General features: G+C 41.7%; 1 protein-coding gene across 2 annotated transcripts in view; it reads right to left on the reverse strand.

Moving 5' to 3' along the window:
* Nucleotides 1–7,002: 7,002 nt before the first annotated feature.
* TNFRSF11A (TNF receptor superfamily member 11a) overlaps nucleotides 7,003–22,439 on the reverse strand; it is a 36,683-nt gene continuing 21,246 nt past the window's right edge. The window contains exons 6-10 of one of the 2 annotated variants that reach the window (XM_054020583.1): nucleotides 20,404–20,498; nucleotides 19,260–19,367; nucleotides 17,285–17,334; nucleotides 14,470–15,313; nucleotides 7,003–7,809 (exon numbers count right to left, since the gene is read on the reverse strand). In XM_054020583.1, coding sequence (XP_053876558.1) covers nucleotides 7,397–7,809; nucleotides 14,470–15,313; nucleotides 17,285–17,334; nucleotides 19,260–19,367; nucleotides 20,404–20,498 — 1,510 coding nt within the window. In that variant the 3' untranslated portion in view covers nucleotides 7,003–7,396. Of the gene's footprint in view, nucleotides 7,810–14,469; nucleotides 15,314–17,284; nucleotides 17,338–19,259; nucleotides 19,368–20,403; nucleotides 20,499–22,439 lie in introns of both variants that reach the window. The other variant, XM_054020582.1, reaches the window with a different exon arrangement.

A 22,439-nucleotide genomic window follows, 5' to 3' on the forward strand; every position in this document is an offset into this window, starting at 1 on the left:
TTGCAACTGGGAAACTGAATGGAGGTTGAGCAGCGTGTGTATGGTACATTAGGGTGGCAGTGTAATACACTTCATTTTTATATGTGACCATATAAATGATAAGCTGCAGTGGGAAGTGAGGTGCACTGGTTGCATTTATGCCCAACTCATAAGAAATATCTGATATTTAGGGTGGCCATACATCCTGTTTTGACCAAGACAGTCCTCTTTTTAAGCCTTGCCCCAGACATCTCGACTTTATTTTTTCTTTAGCAAAACTGGACATTTGTAAGGTTTGCTCTTGCCAATTGATGAGCAGTTGGCAAGAGCAAACTGGACAAATGCCCAGTTTTGCCAAAAAAGTTGGGCACACCCCTGTGTGGAGGAACATTCAGGCGGGCTAGGGCAAACAGCACCACAGAGGGGCACCCTCAGGCCAGTCCTGGGGAGAGTGGGAGGGAAGGCGACCCTTGGGCTGGCCCCATATGGTATCCTGTTTTCGCTTTGGGAAATATGATCACACTAATGATATTGCACATGTTGTTGTATTCGCAGAGTGTGCTGAAGTACTATTGAGCAACAGATAGTTCATAGAAATAATAGAAATGTAGGACTGGAAGGTGACCTCAAGAGTACACCTAGTCCAGTCCCCTGCACTGAGGCAGAAATAAGTATTATCTAGACCATCCCTGACAGGTGTTTGTCAAACCTGTTCTTAAAAACCTTCAGAGACAGGGATTCCACAACCTCCACTGGATGCTCCAGTGCTTAACTACCTTTACAGTTAGGATGTTTTTCCTAATGTCTAATCTAATGCTCCGTTGCTGCAATTTAAGTCCACTATTTCTTGTCCTGTCCTCAGTGGACAAGGAGAACAAGTTGCTGTATCTAGCAGATGTTTGTTATTAGTATAGCTATTGTAATAAAGTAACTATAAATTCATATATCCACCCTTCATTTATAGACCTCAAAGTGTTTTACAAATGACTATAAATATCAAAGCTGGTCAACTTCTTTTTTTTTTTTGACAAAAAATGTTGGGAGACAATGTGTTTTTGTGGGTTTTTTAAAAATTTCCAAATGAAAAGTTTTGAATGTTTTAGTTTTGGTGGGGAAAATCTTTCTCTCACTTTCTTATTCTCCCCTGCCCCCTTCTTTCCAATGAGGAAAAAAAGGTGGGTGAACAAAAAAGGGAAAGAACACGGAGAAAAACATTTTTTCTCACTTTTCAATTTTGCAAATAGAAAGACGAAGAAAAAATAAAATAAGTTAGAGCAAGTGTGTTTTATTCCCACTGAAAAAAAAAAAGTGTTTTGAAATATTTTTAAAATTTTTCAAAAAAGTCTTTTGAAGTTTTTCATGAAATGTATTTACCTTTTTTTTTTTTTTTTTTTGACCATCACTTATACATATCACAATCCCTATTTTACAGACAGGGGAATTGAGGAAGGGAGGTGAAGTATGAAATCTCTCTCTTTCTATAGCTTGGTAGAAAAACATCTGGTGCTCTATTGTAGCAGTACAGTAAACCCCTCTGTAATTGCCAGCGTGGAGATGCACCATTGAGCAAGAGCTCCTGGAGTCATTTTGTCTCACTGAGCTCTTTTCCCCAGCATGTAGGAGGCTGGGGTCAGGACACCAAGCTCTCTTGGGATTGTGTCAGTAGCTTGCTGAACCAGAGCAGCCTTTGTGCTCATAGAGCAAGAAAAGGCATTGTGGTAAGGATTACAATGAGGGTGAAGAAGAGATGCCGTGAACACTCATGTAGGAACTGTTCTAATTTCCTGCAGACACAGCTATCCCAGGCTGTTAAAGACTGAAAAAAATCTTGCTCATATCACTGATAAATGGAACAAAAAGTAACCTGATTATTTTCTCATAGCAACATCAGATTACAGATCACTTAGTTTTATCTCAGATGGGTGAGTAAGTCAGCCACCACATACCATTATGACCTTAGTATTCACACTTGAGAAGGGAACGACAAGTTTCCTAAGAAAGAATTGTGTTAATTTTCAGCTTGAAAAGTAATCAGATGTCGATTACAAAAGTAATCCTGAGAACTAATTACTTTTGCTATAATCATTTACTTTTGACGTCCTGCTTATGGATGTATGGTGATGAGTGCATGAGAACTCCATTGGCTTCCCTCTAACAGGCACATTCTAGTAAAAATAAAGCCGTGCAGAGCTCTGTGTGTGTGGCGGGTAAAGGAGCAACAGAAGGGATTTAGTTCATGTAACACTAGGTGCTGGTGATTAGTCATTTGTGCAGCTGTGCTTCTGCAGTATTCTGCCCCTTTTAATTTGCAATGCGCTGTGTTCCCAATGAATAAAAACAGACAACTAAACTGTGCTTTGAGACATGTTGATTTTGGTTTTGCATACACAGCAAAGCTGCGTGCTGTAGTAAGATATAAACTTGTATTATTTTATTTAATTAATAGATGCAGTAATAGAATTCAGGGATCTGAATCATGTAGTGGGGATTTTAGCAGCAGCTCTATCATACAATACCATTATTTGCAGTGTGGTTATTATTTCATGCATTTCTGAAGTGTTTATCAGCCTATGAGCTCCTTTTATGTAATTTAGAAATGCAATTTATCCCCAAATTGGGACAAGCCTGTCCTTCACCAATCTCTGGCAAATAAATAAAAATAAATGCATACTGTAAGATATCAAAACAGTGGCATGAAGGAGTGCTGTCCATCAATTCAACAAAAAAAGGAAACAAAAGCAATCAAGATGTACTGCAGGTATTTAAAAATACTTAAGCAAAATCTTGTTTCTGCTGCTGCATTATGTGGAGAACCCCTTTTAAATAAGAATATTTAGCTGTCACATAGCACTTTTCAGTCGTAAACCTCAGGCTGCAGGACTGGGCCCATAGTGGATATAAATAGAAGGCAGCTGTCTTGAATGACACCTGAAAAGGAACTAAAAACTCTGTCTTTCCCGTCATTCACCCAGTTTGAGCTTAGTACTTCTTCCTCTATTAGCCGCACCGATTGCTGATGGGTGGCAAATTCTGTAGTGTTTACTCAACGGGTGACCTGCTCTTGCTGTGAAATTCCTCACACTTCCCATTTTATCAGACTGCGAAGAAATGCGGCGCCAGTATTTTTGTCAAATACCAGATTAATAACATGTAGTATGTGTCCTGAAGCAACTTTCTCATACAAAGATTTTGTATTAATTTTACCATGGATTTTGGCTCTGTCTGTGTAAAGCAGCTCTGAATTCTGTTTGTTTTGGATGACGTTGAGAAGAGGGGTTCTGTGTGAACTGAACGGTGGTGGTGTACAGCATAAGAATAACTGCTGGGGACCTGGCTGCAACAAGGATGTCTCCCAATATGGTTAAAACGTGGGTCTATCTTATAGCATGGAGAGCAGCTTAGTTGCTCAGATACCGTGTGGAAGAGCACACTATAGGAACTCAATTGATAAGTACAAGTGACTTTATATTAAGGGTGCTCCCTTCAGAGATGCCACAACCTCTCATGACACCATAGTCAGCCTCTGTCCAAGAGTGTAGCATTGTAGACTCAAGGCCACTAAAGGGTGAACAGGCCCTGTGACCCCTGGCATTTTTCAGAGGCAGAGAGGTTTGTCCCAGTGTCCATAGCCAAAAATTTCACCTCCCCTGCCCAATGTTGTATGTTGAATGGCTGGTGCACTCTCAGCCTAAGAGCACTGAATAGGTACATAATTTGCAATGCATGTCGGAATCCTTCAGGGAGAAAGATGTAATAGGTAGCATCATAGGGATAGATGCTACATAGGCTACTTTAGAAATAAATGGGAATTGAATGTTTAAATTCCTAGGTGACTTCGAACATCCCACCAGTGAAATATCATACTCATCGCAAAACTACCCTTTTTATTATCTTATCTTTGCTTGCATTATAATAAGTCCTGGGGGAAGACACACCTTTTGTTAAATCATTTCTATGGACAAAGAGGTTATTTAGTTTCTCTCAGCAACCAAAAGCCTTCCCTCTGGAAAAGAGTGAAGCAGGAGTTCAGATTAGAGCTTCAGCCAATCCATGAATCCATAAAGCACACCTGCATTATGAAAACAGTCATGTGGGAGACCCAATTATAGCACAATTGTCCCTGAAATGATTAAAATATAGTTTCTTCTTGTAGTGTAGCTAGGAGCTCACCATATTCAGAGCTGTAGCAGTAAAGTTCTATCTATACCACAAGAGGGAACCATGTGATAACTTGGTCCTCAGGATGGCTGCTTTCGTACTGTAGATGGGGCTGAGAGACTTTTATGGCAATCTGAGATATGGCTTAGGATGCAGCAAAGTAGTTCAATAAAGCACTGATCCATTCTCTGCCTCTCAGTGTTACTGCACTGAAAAAGGAATGACATATTTAAGTATCAGAGGGGTAGCCGTGTTAGTCTGGATCTGTAAAAGCAGCAAAGAGTCCTGTGGCACCTTCTAGACTAACAGACGTATTGGCGCATGAGCTTTCGTGGGTGAATACATCCGACGAAGTGGGTATTCACCCACAAAAGCTCATGCGCCAATACGTCTGTTAGTCTAGAAGGTGTCACAGGACTCTTTGCTGCTTTGACATATTTAAGTTATAATTGTCTCAGCAGATAACATTTCCTGGATCTTAATTATCTGCTGGGAGGCTTAATGGTCCAAGATGCACTTGATTCCATCAATAACAATATTTTGCACTTCTATAGCACCTTTCGTTTGAGGATCTTGACATGCATTAATTAAGTCTTCCAACACTCACACGAGGAAGGTGAGTAATAGTATCCTTGTTTTTCAGATGGTTAAATTGAGGCACAGGAAGGTTAAGTGAATTGCTCCTAGTCAAATGAGTAGGTCCATGGCAGAGCTGGGCATAGAATCCAGAAACCCTGACTCCTGATTCTCTACGTACGTCACTGTACTGTGCTGGACAGCTTTACCTCGCCTGGAAATACCAGAGGGATAGGTTGTTATTGCTTTTAAAAAATAGGTGCATTGATTATTTTTTAGTTGATGATAAAGTTTCAACTGGTATCTACAGTGCATTGCTAGAGAATTATAGTGGAATGCTAGGTCTACTATAGTTAAGGTTTAGACCAGCTTTCTTTTTAAAGCTCCACTCTTCTAAGTGGTCTAAAATCTGCATGGTTACTCAGATAGATGCTCTGCATCTTAGCCAATCAGATGTCTAGAGTCTCCACTCAGCATTCCATTCAGTTTATAATACACATTCAACTCACACGAGGGAATCGTCCGAGATGACACAAACCACCAATAGTCTTTAAGACACAGACTAAAATATCAACTTTTGAAATTAAGAGCCCCATTTCTTACTCTCACACTGCCTTGAACTACGGAGGCGTATAAAGCTGTGTATATTAATGAGCTGAGATCTAAAAAGCCAAGATTTCTTTTCTTTTCTTCCTTTCTTAAGGTATAGACTGTCAATATACAGTTCCACAGGTTACCCAATGCTGTTCCTGTGGGAATCACTAGGGCACAGGGTGACAACCAACCAACAAAGGACATGTATTGCCTAGGCATACTAGTGGGAGGATTTTTATATTCACATTTGAGTTTTTGCCAAAAATGACCTTGGAGGATATAACGATGTAATTTAATTTCCTCCAGGTAATGTAATAAAATCGTGCTTTTGCTGAAAAAGATCTTTAGGAATTTATTATTAATTATTTGTATTACAATAGCAGTCATAGCACCAATCAACAGTGGGATCCTAATATGTTAGGCCCCGTTGTACAAACACATAGTGAACAACAGTGCCTGCCCCAGAGTGCTTGCAAACTAAATTACATAGATGCAGAAATTAATTTAGGGTCAGTGACTGAGCAGCAAGGCAGGGAACCCAAGCAGCACAGCAGAAAGTTGGTAATCATGGAATGGATACTTCAGTTTGGGTTCAGTCTGGAACAGGGAAAAGCATTGTACCTTCTGGCATGTTAAATTTCCCATCATGGAGTCATAACAGCACCCAGGCTGACACACCCATTTTTCATACTGATGTTTGAAGCTCTTTCACACTTTAGTCAAAGAGATTGTTGAATTCTTCTGGTGAAATCATGGTGCCACTGAAGTTAATGGTAAATGACATGAATAGAGCCATGATTTCACCGCCCTCTTTCTAGCTCTCTCCCTTCCATTGCGGCACACACAAACAATGGAAAGAGGGGTAACTGAGGCTTGAAACACACACATCCCTTCTTGAACCACTGTCTTTTCCCTTCTCTCTAAGTAGCTAATTTACCAAGGACTGAGTGGAGGAATTCTCCTGGGTTGGCTGAATTCTCCTGAGAAGATCTCTAAACTGGAATTCTCCCACATAGGTGGTTTTTTGTTTTTGTTTTTAAAGAGGACTGCAAAATGTGTAATCTCCATTTGTGCAAGCAATATGCAAGGGGACTATCTCCTTTCTTTTTATCTATAAATGGGCATCTAATGATGATTCAATAAACTGCCTGCTCACAGGATTTTAGGTGGTCTTCACCTACAGAAATGTTATTGCAAACTGGAGCAGCTACACAGAAGGCCCGGTGGCTTTAGAGCTTTTCAGAAGATCCTTCCTAACAAGAAATCTTCAAGTAAAAGATGCTCCTCCCAGTGGACGGGTGATTCTCATTCTAATTAGATCTCTGATCATGTGGATCATGGAAGCGCATGGTTCATCTTCACATGAGGCCAATAGGATCATTGCACAGTGATACTCAGGTTAATAAGGCAGAATTAAATCTAGATGGAAGGTTCTCATGGCAAATGCAAGGGAATAGGGAAAGAGAGAGGCCATGCACAAGGGCTTGGCTTAATCTTTCCCCAAATTCTTGTCCGGATGTTATTAGGGAAAAATATTGGTCAATACTTATGGTTTACCTTCTGAATATTAATCATAATTAGTATTTGTACTCTAGTAGCATTCACAATATGTTAGGTGTTGTGTACACACACACATACACACACACACACACACACACAGAATCCCTGTCCCAAAGAGTTTACAATCTAAATTAATTAAAGTCTTCCACTTTATGTCCCAAGGATAAGGGAATGGACAGCAAGTCTTGAACAACCTGTACAATTGTGGGGAAGTAGATTTCCTTCCCATCAAATATTTCTGCAGTGATAGCAGCTTTACACTTGTGTCTGTCTTCACTAATAATTTCCACAGTGATAGCATCACAGGCATTTACCATGGAATTGTCGGTTCCATTTGATGAAGTCCCCAAGAGACACCAGGAATAATAAAGGTCTCAGATCTAATGAACCAGTCATGGCAACCAGGCCTCTGAGCAGCTAACACAACTGTGCAGACCATTAATATCATTCACTGGCTGTTATACAGTCCCTCAGTATTAATGGTGTTTCAGTCAAATACTAAGAGTGAGCAAACAGCTGTTGATTCCCATCAGTGCAATGCTTTCTCTGAAAATTGTCCTGGCTTTCCTTCCTCTTGCACAGGTTGAAAGGCCCCACTGTGGCAGCACTTCCTGTCCTGACTGTCTTGGTTTTCTTCTTGAACCACAGGCCCCAGCCTTCTCTCATATTCCCCCGTGCTATTTAGTCCTTCGTTCTCTGCAGCGCAGGCTGGATTAGCATCAGCATATTTTTCTTTGTATTGTTGGGTGTTGCCTGCAAAAGTCTCGCAGCGGTTCAGGTTTTCCTCTTGCACTGGACTCCCCACATTCTCATCAGCTGTTCCAGTAGCGGCTGTCCCCTCTTGGGAGTTTTGACTAACATAGACAACAATTATATCACCCTTAAAATTCATTACTTGTCCACTTGATATAAATGTCGAGTTACTGTTTCCAGTCACATTTCCTAGGGAAAGGGAGGGGGGAAAAAAGCATATATGCGTGATTAATATTTTCTGTTAGAATTTTGTCTCATGAGATGAATATTTAGCTGAGTGAATTTGATTCCTGTTATTTTCCCTCCCAGCACCAAACCTGTCATCCAAGTGTGTCTAGCTGGGATGGTAGGAAAATTTCTCCCTTTCAAACTCATCACCTGGAGGCAAGAGAGAGAGCTTTTGCTATATACTCTCCTCCTGCAGCTACCTGCAGCAAACCCTCCTGAAATTGCTCTCACGTACACAAACCCAGATTATGCTGGAAAATGCTCCACACATAATCTATGCGTAAAATGCTCATTGTCTGTCCCTTTGAATATATAGCTATGCTTTAGATATTTATAGATTACCAATCACTATAGTGATTTTCAAATGATTGTAATTATTATGTAGACTATGCAGTAAATTTAACTAAGTAAAATTTGAAAGACTTTAAAAGGTTATTGCCATCCATACAGCCCTGGATATTGGACTCTAGAAGGTCTGTTAGTGTAGAGCGTATGGATGGGGCAATCCTAGGAGCACATGAGATTATACTCTATTACCCAGATCCGGCTATATGCTCAGTGACTTTAATGGGGCTCTGCATGGACACAGGGATCCACCCATGTTGAGCACATTGCGGGATCATGGCCTGTGTCACCAAATTCTACTAGAATGATAATAGAAACCTCTTTTAAAAGGTTTGGCCATGAGGTGTGCATGGCAGGCATAGGTGAGTTTATACTACAAGCCCGATCATGGTGTGTCTGAAGACAATGAGGCATTTTGCCATTAACTTAAATAAGAGCAGGATGAAGCCCTGAAATTTCAAAATTCATACAAGAATTATGGGAAATGCTGAGAAGAATTAACTTTCCCTCAGTTCAAACAAATAAAACAATAAAAACAGCTTTAGCTGAGTATTATTAGTGCACACACTTTCTCTCTCTCTCTCTTTCCCTAAGAGGTATTCTTCCTACTACAGATTACTTCATCAGTTTTTATGGACAGGTCCTAGAGATTTTTAGAAATTTGTGATGTTTTATTGGCATGTTTTAATACTTTAAAATCAGCATTTTTTATAACCCTGTCACTGCAGTTATTCATTAATTTTAAAGAGGAACCCACTTACAATCACCCTTTATAAGGCATGGCCTACTCCAGAACAACCTGGTGTTGTCAGTAAACAGTGATGTTTGCATGCCATAACTGAATTCCAGTAAATGATAATAAATTCATACATGAGTACATCTATAACACAGTTTGGTGGCACTTGGACTTCTTTTTTTTAAAAAGGCTCACTTTAGCAATATTATTTACTTTAACTAAAAACCACCACACTATTTCTGTATTTTCTTTCCAATTATTGTTGATTACCATGATATACGACTAAAAGTTCTCTCTTTTAGGTACTACCTTATTTCCTGCCCAAGCTGTTTCTTTGGTGAAGGCCCAGTCCAGGTGTCACAATTCCCTGCCATCAACATGATGCTGATGTCACAAATGCTGGATTTTTGGTTAGAGTAATAACCCTTAGCATTTCCATAGTGCTTGCTACATCCAAAACACTGCATGAACATTCACCAGTGTTTATTTGTAGAACAGCAATTTTAGATAAACTACATGAAAGTTAAATAGAAGTCAATTAATGCTTTGCTGAATGTGATATGGGATTCTTAACTGCTTATTAAAGGTGCCAGGTTGATAGAAGAAGTGAATACTGAAATCCTCTTTCCCCAGAGAGTGTTAATGAAAGCTGTCCACTTTGCCCTACCAAATATATATAAAACCCAGACCTATAGGGATACTCTCCACAAGCATTCGGTCCTTTGGTTTCTCTACCAAGACTGCCAGTTGCTTGGTATTATAGGATTATAGGGTTGCTGGGTTTTTTTTGTTACGACTACCTACTGAGAACTGGAAGGTGGCCACAAACTCACTTTGCACAAGCCACCAAGCAGCTTTCATGTGGTAATGACTGTTGGTTGCTACTGACTTGGACAGGATTTGAACTTAGATGAAAAAGACTCTGTATCCCATTCCTAATTCTTGATTCACTCAGGGGTGAATGTTCTGAAGAAGTTAGGTTCGTAACTTTCATTGACTTCAATAGAAGTTAGGAGCCTAACTCCTTTGTAGCATTCAGCCCTTAATCCTCCAGAAGGGGGTTTGCCTGTGATAGCAGGGGACTGGACACGATGACTCAGGTGGTCCCCTCAAATTCTGTGTCCTAGGTTCACAAAGGGCTTCTAAAAGTTCTATTTATAGTCAATACTAGAGATGGGCATGAACACACACTACAGGTTTCAACTCCTCCAAAATTTGGAACATTATGAATTGGCACCTGAAGGCTCAGACCCATGTAACTGAACACTTTGGTTTGCAGATTTATATTTACATGCCAAAAGTCTTTCATGACAGGGCAGTTCAACATTTTTCATTTAAATTTTGAATAGTAAAAAAGACAAATATTTCCTTGGAATTTTTGTGGCAATTTCCCCCCATTTTGAAGCCAGTTCTATTTCACAAAGTTGACGTGCCACAAATTCTCAAACAGGGGCAGTGCTGGTGGGGGGGCGGTTGTTGGACCTATGTCCACCCCAAAATTTGCCTTAGCCCCCTACTCAGAGCTACTCCTCCCAGCGCAATGGTCTAATGTTATGATAAGTAAGGGTGGCATGGTGTGGTATTACCACCCTTACTTCTCCACTGCCTTCAGAGCTGGGCAGCCAGAGAGTTGCGGCTGCTGGTCGGCGGCCCAGCTCTGAAGGCAGCACCGCTGCCAGCAATAGCGCAGAAGTAAGGATGGCAATGCCATACCATGCCACCCTTACTTATGCAGTTCTGCGCTGTTACTGGCAGCGGCACTGCCTTCAGAGCTGGGCACCCAGACAGCAGCTGCTGCTGCTGCCAGCCACCCCGCTCTGAATGCTGATGATGTCCAGGGCTGGCCTGAGGGAAAATGGCACCAGGCAAATCGGGGGGCAGCTCCCCATACAGTTACACCTCCCACCATGGCTGGGGAGCAATGGTGGCAGGAAAGTGCGGGGTTGTAAAGTTTCCTGCAGCCACGGGAGGTTCCCAGAAGTTGGTCTGACCCGGCCTCAGGAGTGGCTCTTGTAGGGGAAGAGGAAGCCCCAGCCCATACAGGGCTAGCCACTGGAGTGCCCCCAGCTGTGCCTCTCCCAGTTTCGGGCCCAGCTCTTAGAGGTTAAAGGAGCCTTGGACTGACTATGTGCATGTGGGGTGGCATTGACCATGGAGCCCCAACGACCAAAGCACTGACTATGGTGCTCTGGGCAGTCGCCCACCCCTAAGGTCTCCCCTGACGATGCCATCAATTCCTTTGCTGCAAATCACAACAATGGACGGATTGTCCTTAAGTGAAACTTCTTCTCTGCGGTAAGTAGTAGCTCAATCTTCGTACATGCATTTTTTTGTTTCATAATGTATGTCAGTTTTTCACTGGTTTAGTGGAAACCTTGAGAAACACTTGCCCCACAATTTATGTTTAAGAAATTACATCTTGATTTTTGCTGCCTGTCAAATGCTGTTTTTGTGCTTTATTGGTAGTGCTTTATTTTTTTGTGCTGTTTTTGTATTAATTGGCAGTTCATTTAGTTAAGACCGAATTGCTTTTGTTACTTTTACAAAGACTGTGAATTAGGTGGGTGCACAACAGTTAAAGCAAGAGTGAACTCCCCTCCAAAAAACAGCTTTAAAATGGTTTGAATTTTCTGATTGTATTTGATTGGGTTTTGATTTGGCTGGAATGGAAATATGGTCTCAATTGGCTAAGGAAAAAAGGTGTACTTAGTTTTTGTTGGTTGTTATTTATTTTGTTTTAAATAATAGTGTGTGTGTGTGTGTTGTTGTTTTGGTTTTTTTGCATGTGCAAATGGCTAATTTAAAAATATAATACAGTATATTCTCCGATTTAAAGTAATTAGCTATTAGTATTATTTAACCAGTAATTTTTCTCAAAGTTTGCATGTTTATTGTTAATATTATTAGTATTATTAGCTTATTTATTTATTGGCTTAGTTTTTCTCCTATTGATTTTCTGTGAATACACGTTGCACCAGTGAGCTGCCAGAGATGTAGTTTAAAACTGATCTGTCTGCATATATATTTTTATTCTCCTTTTGAGGATAACAGACAATATACATATTTAGGTACGTATTGTTAAAAAAAATAAGTGTGTGCACCCGCAAGATGTATAGGGCAACCCCGCAATTTTCTGTCTACCTCACCTCAGCCCCACCACTAGGAAGAGGTGGTGCTGCCCCTGTTCACTCACCTACATAGTTCCAGTACTATGTCAATCCATATTGAGACAGTTACAAAACGTATGTTGTGTGTCTTTTTCTGACCTAGAACTTCACAGAGGATTTCATTAATGCTTCTTATAAACCACAGCTAGTTCTTAAGCATGACTCAGAATGGAATCATTTACTAAGCCCTATTCCAGTTCACATGTACACATCGATATTTCCCTCAGAACATTCCCATTCCATAAGCAGAAAAAGAACACATGAACTGTGCATTTTGAGTTTGATTAATTAAAAATTACTATTTTAGAATTGGCTAAAAGGCCCTCACAGCAGTCATATGTTGCTTGTAAATAAATAACACAGTATGCATGCTCAGGTTTCACCAGGTAGCACTATAGTACGTGAAGGCACGCAGTGGTGCCTATACAATTAAAACTACACACTTCCATTCACGCGCGAGTCCAAACTCCCCTTTCCCTCTGCTCCCCAATCCCTAATCTCCCCTGCCCCTCTGCTCCATAATAACTCTCTCTTCATTCTACTGTTGGATTTAAAGAGAGGAGTGACATTCTGCTAGTGTCAAAAAGGACTTGACCTCTAGGCATACCTCAGATGTCCCTCATTTTAGCCCCAAAGGTACCTACGTTCCACACAAATCATGTATAACAGAATGAGTCATTTCTAACAGAGGAATGAATCCTGTAGTATTTTAAGTCTCCCATGTGGATAACATTTTTTTGTGGGGGCCTCTGACACATTACAGACCACATTTGGGCCTTGGCAGGTTGACATGAATGCCCCAGGACACTACTCTAAGGTATAATATGCATTTATAGAAGGGTGATTGCCTATTATTAATATTTGTATAACCATAATACCCAGAGGTCTTCATCAAGACCAAGGTCCCATTCTGCTAGACATCATAAAAGCATACATAAAGACAGGGTTGCTGCCCTGAAGAGATTACAGTCTAAAACTACTAGTGACACATAAAAGGTGGGAAGACAGACATATAAATATATAGTTTCTCTATATACTTCCCCCCCCTAAAAATAATTTAAATGGAACAACTGAACATCATCTGTTCCTAGAGCCATCATAAATAGATGATTTCTTAGATCATTGTAGCAGATGTGGATAGGGTGACCAGATGTCCTGATTTTATAGGGACAGTCCCAATATTTGGGTCTTTGTATTATATAAGTGCCTATCACTCCCCCACCCCCATCCCGATTTTTTATACTTACTATCGGTTCACCCTAGATGTGGGTACTGAAGAGAATTTTGAGGCAGAGAGTGTAGTGCAGGGGTCGGCAATGTTCGGCACGCGGCTCGCCAGGGTAAGCACCCTGGCGGGCCGGGCCAGTTTTATTTACCTGCTGACGCAGCAGGTTCGGCTGATCGCGGCCCCCACTGGCCGCGGTTCGCCGTCCCGGGCCAATGGGGGCGGCGAGAAGCGGTGCGGGCGAGCGATGTGCTGGCCGCAGCTTCTCGCCGCCCCCATTGGCCCGGGACGGCGAACTGCGGCCAGTGGGTCCATGATCGGCCAAACCTGCCGCGTCAGCAGGCCAATAAAACTGGCCCGGCCCGCCAGGGTGCTTACCCTTGCGAGCCGCGTGCCGAACGCTGCCAACCCCTGGTGTAGTGGCTCTTAAGGAATCAGTTCAGAAAGGGTCACTACTGAGGGACAGGTGTTAGCCCCTAAGTCATTCTATTCAATTTTTTCCCCCTGTTTGTCATTTGGCTATTTAAGAATAAACTAAATAAATGGGTTCCAGAATTATTAAGAAGACAGAAGTAAGTGTGTGGGCAGAACAACAGTGTGCATCCAATTATTTTAAAATTCATTTTGCTGTGTTAAAAATAATAAAGAGCAAGAGTTAAACAAACAGAAAATTGGGCCTGTTTTTACTTGTCAGTTATAATGGTGTTTAACTGCAAATTTCATGCTTTTGATTGGTGTTTAACTGAGAACTTCATGATGGGAGACGAAAGTGCAATGAATCCACTTTGTTCCACTATCAAAATATTTAGACAACAGCATAAACTGTCTGGACTCTGTAGCGGGAGCCAGAGGATGGAGGTTTCCTTGCTGGGTGGAGAATAACCACTGGCACCAGCATGAAACCTCATTGGGTCTAGACCATTTCCAGAGTCCAATAGAAAACAAATGTCCTGGCTTTTTCATCCTGGTCATTGAAAGTAACTGCAAGGCAAATAAATAATAATAATAAAAAAGCTTCATTTTATTAATCTCTCCTTCCCCCAAACCATATCCTGCACTGAGATTCAAAGTAAAAGAATATGGGGAAAGTATGAAGGATAATCCTATATGATAGTATGTAGAGCGAGCCTGCTGGAGGGGTTGCTTACCCGATGCTTGTGGGAGTTCTGAAGTGCTACAATTTGCCCCAGAAGTGCTTCCGTTTGTTTTCTGGTACTTTGTGTCAGTACCTTCAGAGGGAGTATCTTCCATGCCAGGATTGCTTGCTAAAGTACTCTGACCTGCAGAGGGAAAGTCCAAGCCACAGGTGCACTGTGGATAAAGTCCATTTTCCGGTGAGGCTGTGGTATAGTCAACTGCTGCACAAAAGGGTTCGCTCCACTTCCTAGGAGATTCCCTAGATGAAACCCCACAGCCCATGCAGTTGTTCACTGACTCAGGGTTCACTGGGAAGTGATCTGTGTCCTTTCTCTCTGTCTCCTTCATATGACTACAGGTGCAATGACAAGATTTCTGTAGGTATTTGTCTGAGGAGACATGGATGCAGTCCATGCCGCGTGAAGGATCAGAGCTATAGCAGCCTGTTAAATCCACCATGCTCTCAGTTCCTGTGAAGCACTGACTTAAGCTATCATTCTCCCCTACCTCCAGTGGCTCTGAAAATGGTGACACAGATTTACTGTCAGGCTGACTCAATAAAGGTAAATAACCATGGGCATGGGGAGCTCTATCTACATATTCATCTTCCATGGGAATCTGCCTGAAGTGGTCATCCTCAGACTCTGTTGCTAAAGACAATGTTGGGAAGTTCTCTCCCAAGTCATAGTGGATTGTATCTGGGCTGCCTTTCCCATAGAGAGTGTGCCCATTTGGGCAACCGAGGTCTTCAGAAAAAATATAGTCATCAAGGGCTAGCAAATATATTCCTTCAGAAGGCTGAGGACTTGTAGCGTTCACCATGTTTATATTAACAAATGGCTCTTGGGGGGATTCCTAAACAAAATCCAAAAGAAAAAGATGTTTAATAAACAGGTCATCAGAATATTATTTTTCTTAGCACAGCAGAAATGATATTTAGAGAACTTAATATTCTTGAGTTGCAGTTGATGACTTAGAGCAGCACCACCTTCATTTTTGACCCATAAAATGTAATTCTGCTTGGATATGTGACAAGGATCTTACTGGACAGGTCTGCTCCTTGTGTGTATTCACAGTCAAATTGCTCCCGCGAGTGATAAAAATAAATTTTTAACTGGTTATTGCTCCTGTTGGCTCTAAAGAGCCAAAACAGCTAAGAAAGAGTGAGTTAGATTTTATTCTTCCTTCTGTCTCATTGACAGAATTGTTACTAAGGTCCAATCAGTTACACCTGAGCAAGCCCATTGAAGGCAATGAGGTTTGCACAGGTGACACTGAGGGCAGAACCAGGGCCGCCCAGAGGGGGGGGCAAGTGGGGCAATTTGCCCCGGGGCCTGCAGGAGCCCCCACGAGAGTTTTTTGGGGCCTCTGGAGCGGGGTCCTTCACTCACTCCGGGGGCCCTGGAAAACTCTTGTGGGGCTCGGGCCTTCGGAGCTTCTTCCGCTCCAGGTCTTCGGCAGCAATTCGGAGGCGGGGGGTCCTTCCGCCCCGGGACCCGCCGCTGAAGCGCCGGGTCTTCGGTGGCAATTCAGCAGTGGGGGACCCTGCCGCCGAAGACCCTAGGCCCCCTGAATCCTCTGGGCGGCCCTGGGCAGAACCTTTATTAATGGTGGTGATGCATGAAGAATCCAGGTTGGCTTTCAGAACACAGGGTGAGCTTGCAAGGCAGAGAGTTCAAAAAACATTTACTTGTGAATGGAGCACATATGACCTGGAAATTGTTGAGACAATAAATGCGGAATCCATGGTGCCATTTTTACAGTCACTTTTCAGAGAAAAGCTACAATTTAAAGCACAAGAGGTTTTCCTCTTAATAATGGGCTATTCTTTAAAGTTTGATGCCCAGATCTAACCTATACTAGATTTGAAATCCTCTAAATTCTAAGGGTCAAATTCTCTTCTTTGTGTGAAACTCCACTGAAGTCAATGTAGCAGTGACCATTTACCTCAGCAGAGGATTTGACCTTAAATACTCTCCCTCATTTTTATAAAGGAAGAGCTGATTATTCTCTTACTTACACCAGTTTTACACACCTTCAATTCCTCTGACATGAATGGCTGATTTAGACTCCTGATTTAGACTGAAGTGAGAGAAGACTCAGGCCTTATATGTTCAGTGACCCTTGCCCACAAATTCCCTCCATTTCTTCATTTGGCTACTTTCTACGATGAGCATAGAAATGGCATTTACAGGAATTTTCCTGGGATTACCCAATGATTAAAAAGCCCTAGTACACTAGAACAATTAACATAATTAACTGACACCAAGGGCTTAAAATAAAAAGGAATATAAGGCAAATCATCCCTAGTGTTCAGAAAAGAATAGCTATTTCTGTAGACTGCAAAGAGAAGTCCTTATCTTCTAGCTATGTAGAGTGGGGGGAAAGAATTCAAATGGTATGCCCATGGTCACACAATGAGTCAATGGGCCCAATTCTGCTGTCAGTTTACCTTGAGTGTCATACTCATAGGAGTAGCAAAGAGTCCTGTGGCACCTTATAGACTAACAGATGTATAGGAGCATGACTAACACGGCTACCTCTTTGATACTTGACTCATAGGAGTGATACTCGTGTAACTTAGAGCAAAACTTGGCTCATTGTCTACAGGAATTAAAGCCAGAATGCTATCAGTTCTCTGTCCTTTGTTGTAACTACCAGATCACCTACTAGTGTCTTTCCTTGGGTGGTACAATAGTTACTGAATGGTGGGAGAGAAATCTATGGCCTCATTTATCTGTACTGTGTGTCGAGGCTGCCATGAGGGTCAGGAAAGGAATTAGCAAAGCATAACCACAGTGAAAAATTTAGAACATTAGAGTTTACCTTCGTCCCTTTTATTTGACTGCATACTTCATTAGCCCACTGCTGTAGATCTGCTGTAGGGGAAACAAAATAGTGTTTAGCAGGCTTTCTTAAGTCAATCACAGATCAAATAATATACAGTTATCCATAATCCCCTACATTAAATGAAACCTAACTGTCCAGATTGTTTTTATTGACTCTGCTCAAAAGACCAAGCGACTGTCTAGCTGAGCATTCATTATAACTTGAATTGGATACATCCTTATGGAACAAATGTCTATAAGGTCCTAAAATAGAATGTGGTTAAACTATGTTCCACATCAAATGGGGCTTTATTCCTGGTCACATGTCAACAAGCTATGACTGGCCTCAGATCGACCCAGTTGCAACCATACAATTGGTTAGTCTATTTCAAGAGGTGTCACATGAATGCCCAAATAGCAATGAGGAGACCAAAGCGGGAAACCCCACCCCCTGCACACACACCCCAAAACCACCACAGGATGGCAGTTTTTAATACAGTCTGTTCCGCTTAATTGGAATGTGTTTAAGTGGGAAATGTACTAAATTAAAACATCTCTGAAGGAAAAGGTTTAAACCCAATGAGGCTTTATAACAGCGACTGCTGCTTCACAAGGACAGTAATTATAGTTTATGGGGATTTTGTCGTGCTGGGCCTTGTGTGCTTTTTATATTATGCTGGTTCTCTGTGTTTGTAGAACAAGTGGAACACATATCAAGTATGTAGCCACTGCCTGGTCTTGGCTATTAGTTTGTTCCATTCATGCCAAGTACACACACCTACTATCCACTCCACTGTAGATACTGGCCTGCAGAAACTGGGAGAAGACACTAACTTGATTGGGCTCTGCAGAGCCCAGACAGCAGTGTTGCTATTTAAGTGGTATCATCTGTCAGTCTGGAATTTCTCTTAAAGGGCATGAAAGGCCACTTACTGGAGCGGGCTGTAGAGTGATGGAAATCCGGATTAAGAGGATTCCACTATAACCTGTGCTGAATCTAAAATGTTTGGTTTACTATGAGGGTCACCATTATCTCCAGCCCATCCAAAGGATTCCTGATTTAGGGTGACAGGCATTTAGTGTGGACGTGGTAGCTAACTTATAAAACACTATTTAAAAGTTTATTTAAACAATGCAGGAGAAGAATGGCACAAAATACCCAGGCAGGTGGGGCTGAGGAAATGAAAGGGGAAAAAGGACAGATGAGAAAAAGATTTCCAGGAGGAGGAAGTAAATGCAAAAGGAGTAATAACAGTTTGCTTAAATCAACTAAGGTTAAAATGAGTTTCTGCAGATGCATCGACATTCATGCAGCAATCGCTGCAGCATTTCCCCCATGTTAATAATATTTAATGCCATTGACAATACATGAAAATCACATTTCTCCACTATTACAGTAATACTGTATCAAGTCCCTATTCCAAACAACAAGCTTGATCACGTTCTCAGATATGTGATTGTACTAGTGGCATGCCGTGACAGTCCAAAATTGCATCCTCCATTCAGTGTGACCTCGCACGTATGGTGTGTGTGAGGTCACACTGTGCAGAAGAAACCAAGATTACAAAATGGAATCCTCCATAGGGTCTGGACAGAATAGTCCACAGGCCGCCGGTTGGCTAAAGCACAGCTGTCAGGCATGCAGACCACACAATACATGCCTTGCATGCATAAACAGCACTCCATTGGACTGTACATTAGCTAAGATCTAATTTTGACAAACCAGTTACTGCACAATAGCTGATTTGACAGGGTACCAGAGTGATAAGCCTAATACGTTTCTGGCCTAGAGAAAGGGAATCCAAAGTCCTGCTTTGTGCCAGCTAAAATACATAAACTGTAGAGCATATAATTTTCCAAACAATGCATGCATTTTTAACCTGATGATTCCCACTAAAGTCAAATCACACAGTTTAAAAAAATACAGATTTCACATTAAATTGAATTCCTAAAAATCATTAGCCATAATGTACCTGTCAGTGCTTTCCCCTTATTTTTGTAATATATGATAAGTATGATAATACTGATTAATATCACAAAGAGGACTGGAACACTCAGAACATACAAGATCTTGTTTGTTTCTGTAGGATGAAAAAAAATATCACATCAGTGTGCAGCTTATACTTAGCGATGATACAATCCTTGCTTACTTTTCTTACTTGGATGCAGTAAGATTTTTCGATTTGAACTTAGATTTCTAAAATAACCCCGATAGCTTTATAACACATTTTGTTGCGTAACAAGGAGACTGATCAAGCCCATGCTTTACAATGCTATCTTAAAAAGAGCTACAGATTTAAACTCTGAAGACAGCCCAATAGAGGCATGCCCAAATTTTGCTCAGTTGAAGGGTTCAAGTGTAAGCTGCCAGGAGCCCAAGAGCTACACTTGATTTGCCTGAAAAGGCTCTGAAGGTAGTTTCTATGAGTTACACAGGCCCCAGCGTGCAAGCCTCATATCACGACTGCTCGCTGCATGCTGAAACATGCAGTCTCGCTGGGGCAGCACATCCACATTAAAGATAAAAAGGGCAATGGGCCTCATTATCAGACATCAAGGGCTGCCTTTGACTGACACAGTATCCATCGCTATCAACAGTACACAGACAGAAGTCATAGGTTTTTTTTTTTAAATAGTTAAACATTAGAGGAATGCAAAAAAACCAGAACTGCAACTGTGATGGTAGTTAATGGGTATTATAATAACAATCTCATCTGGTATGTCATTTCAATAAAAAGTATAAAGCTGTATACAGTACTGAACATAGACTGCAGTGTGATTTTTCACAAGGAGCTGCAATTCAGAATAGGGTGACCAGATAGAAAGTGTGAAAAATCGGGACGGGGTGGGGGGCAATAGGCACCTATATAAGAAAAAGCTCCAAATATCGGGACTGTCCCTATAAAATTGGGACATCTGGTCACCCTAATTCAGAATGGCATAAAATAATCTTTAATACCAAAATATTTTGAAGGAGATTTTCAAAAAGGCTCAGAATTGGGCCAACTGCTTCCTTTAAAGCCAGCTTCAGTGGGAACAGAATTATGCCAGCACTGAGCCCTTTTGAAAATCCTACCCTATACTTTCTGATGGATAATTATGTATGATGAAATATACCATCTTGTGGTTGTACAGACATCGTAGGTTCCACGCAAACTACATCTGCCCGATCAGTCCCAGGAACTCCTTCTGCAGTTCCCAGAGCTGTGCAGCTACAAAAATAAAGAAAAAAAAATGCTGGATGATCATGTAGAGAACTGGCAATGACACCTCCATTTGGGTTGCCTAACACTTTGCATTATAAGAGATTCTCAGAGCCTTTAATTTTTAATAATCTCTAACACCTCCATTGTCTTCCTTTGAAATCTGGCAGGCAGAAAGCCCTCAACATAAAGATTTTCTTTGTCCTATAAAATTCTATTGAGGCTTTGTGGATTTATAAACTGTTAACAGCCCTATGGCTTTTTCTCTGCTGTGTTCCTCAGGAAAATGGTGTCAGCTTGCCAAACTAAAAGGAACATTTTAAAGTGCCAGACCCCGGCCTCACTAAAGCAGCTGCAATAGCAGCAGATAACTCTGCACTGGGAACATGTGGGAGCTGCTGGAGCAGCTATAGTGATGGGAAGGGGTGAAAGCCAGCGTAGGCTCACCACTTTTGACTCCACCCACTGGACTTGGTGCATGGCTCCAGTATCCCCAAACTCCCTTCTCAGTATCCAGGGCCAGGAGTGGGAGGAGGAGAACTGGGGCCAGGCTCCTCCCAGCACATGGTCCCAGCCCCCTACTTCCAGGGGATAGGGGGAGAGCGAGAGCAAGAGAGTGAGGCTAGGCCAGGCTTTCCCTGACCAGTGTCAGCAGGGCTGCCAGGGGGAGGGGGGAGCGGGCAAGTGGGGCAATTTGCCCCAGGCCCCGGGCTCCACAGGGGCCCCCCACGAGAATATAGTATTCTATAGTATTGCAATTTTTTTTTATGGAAGGGGCCCCTGAAATTGCTTTATCCCAGGCCCCCTGAATACTCTGGGCGGCCCTGAGTGTCAGTGACCCATTCCCCCCACTGTGAGAAAAGCCTTCTCCTGCTGCTCGCTAATATAGTTATCCCTGTAACTCTAGTAGCAGCAGTCAGTGTTGAAGATTCAAGGTTCAAAGGCTGTTGATCACATGCTATGAGGGATTGTTAAGGTTGTACATAGCAGAATTAGTTATTTTTCTTTTTTAAAAATCAGGAAATTACATATTTAAAAATTAGATTACAAGAGCCTTACTTAGGTTGCAAAGTCAAACACTCAAAAGATAGGAAATGCCAGATTTACATTTGTCTGTGGAGCCTTAATTCAGCCCCCGGTGCATATGAATTATGATACTCTCTTTAATTGCATGATCACATACTATATTTTCCACAGGATCCAGGCCTCACTCAGTGCACAGGTTAGATGAACAAGGGGGACAGAATTAAGGCTCCACAGACAAATGCAAATCTGGCATTTCCTATCTTTTGAGTGCTCATCTTTGCAATCGAAACACAATTCTTTTAATGTAGGGGTTTTTTTTGGTATGTAATGCAGTATGTGTTATGTAATGGTGTGATCACATACATGTCCAGCTAAAGGGCATTATCTGCTTTCACTTTGTATTGTGTTCATTACGAGAGCCCTATTTGCTCTATAGTTTTAAATTTGTATTTCTAATTTATATTTTAACACGAAGCATCTTCACTAGTTTGGTCCCTGTTATGGTAAAGCAAGTCTCTTGGGTTATATTATATTTTGCTTAATTGTGTAGCATAGCCCAGCAAGGTGCCACCCACTGAATTACTTTATGTCTACCGAACCCACAGGGACACAGAAGAGGGTACTGGGAAAGCAGATGATGCTATGTACAGCTGAACTGCTTCATCTTTATGAGAGGATAAATCTGAAGAAGAGAAAGAGCAATGAATGTGGGAAAAAAGACAGAGAACAGACACAAGGCTGCAGAGAAGGAAGGAAGGGCCAGACGACCCACGAGAGGTATAACAGTAGCCACTGGAGTCAGTGGACACTGCTCTTGCCATGTGATAGGGTTGGTCTTCATAACCTGGATTCATGTCAGGTGACAGGAAAGGAACATCCATTTCTTATCATGGCTTGTGTGTGTTCATGTCCTTATTAGACCAA

This window comes from Malaclemys terrapin, chromosome 2, assembly GCF_027887155.1.
Source record: "Malaclemys terrapin pileata isolate rMalTer1 chromosome 2, rMalTer1.hap1, whole genome shotgun sequence".
Taxonomy (NCBI): domain Eukaryota; kingdom Metazoa; phylum Chordata; order Testudines; family Emydidae; genus Malaclemys; species Malaclemys terrapin.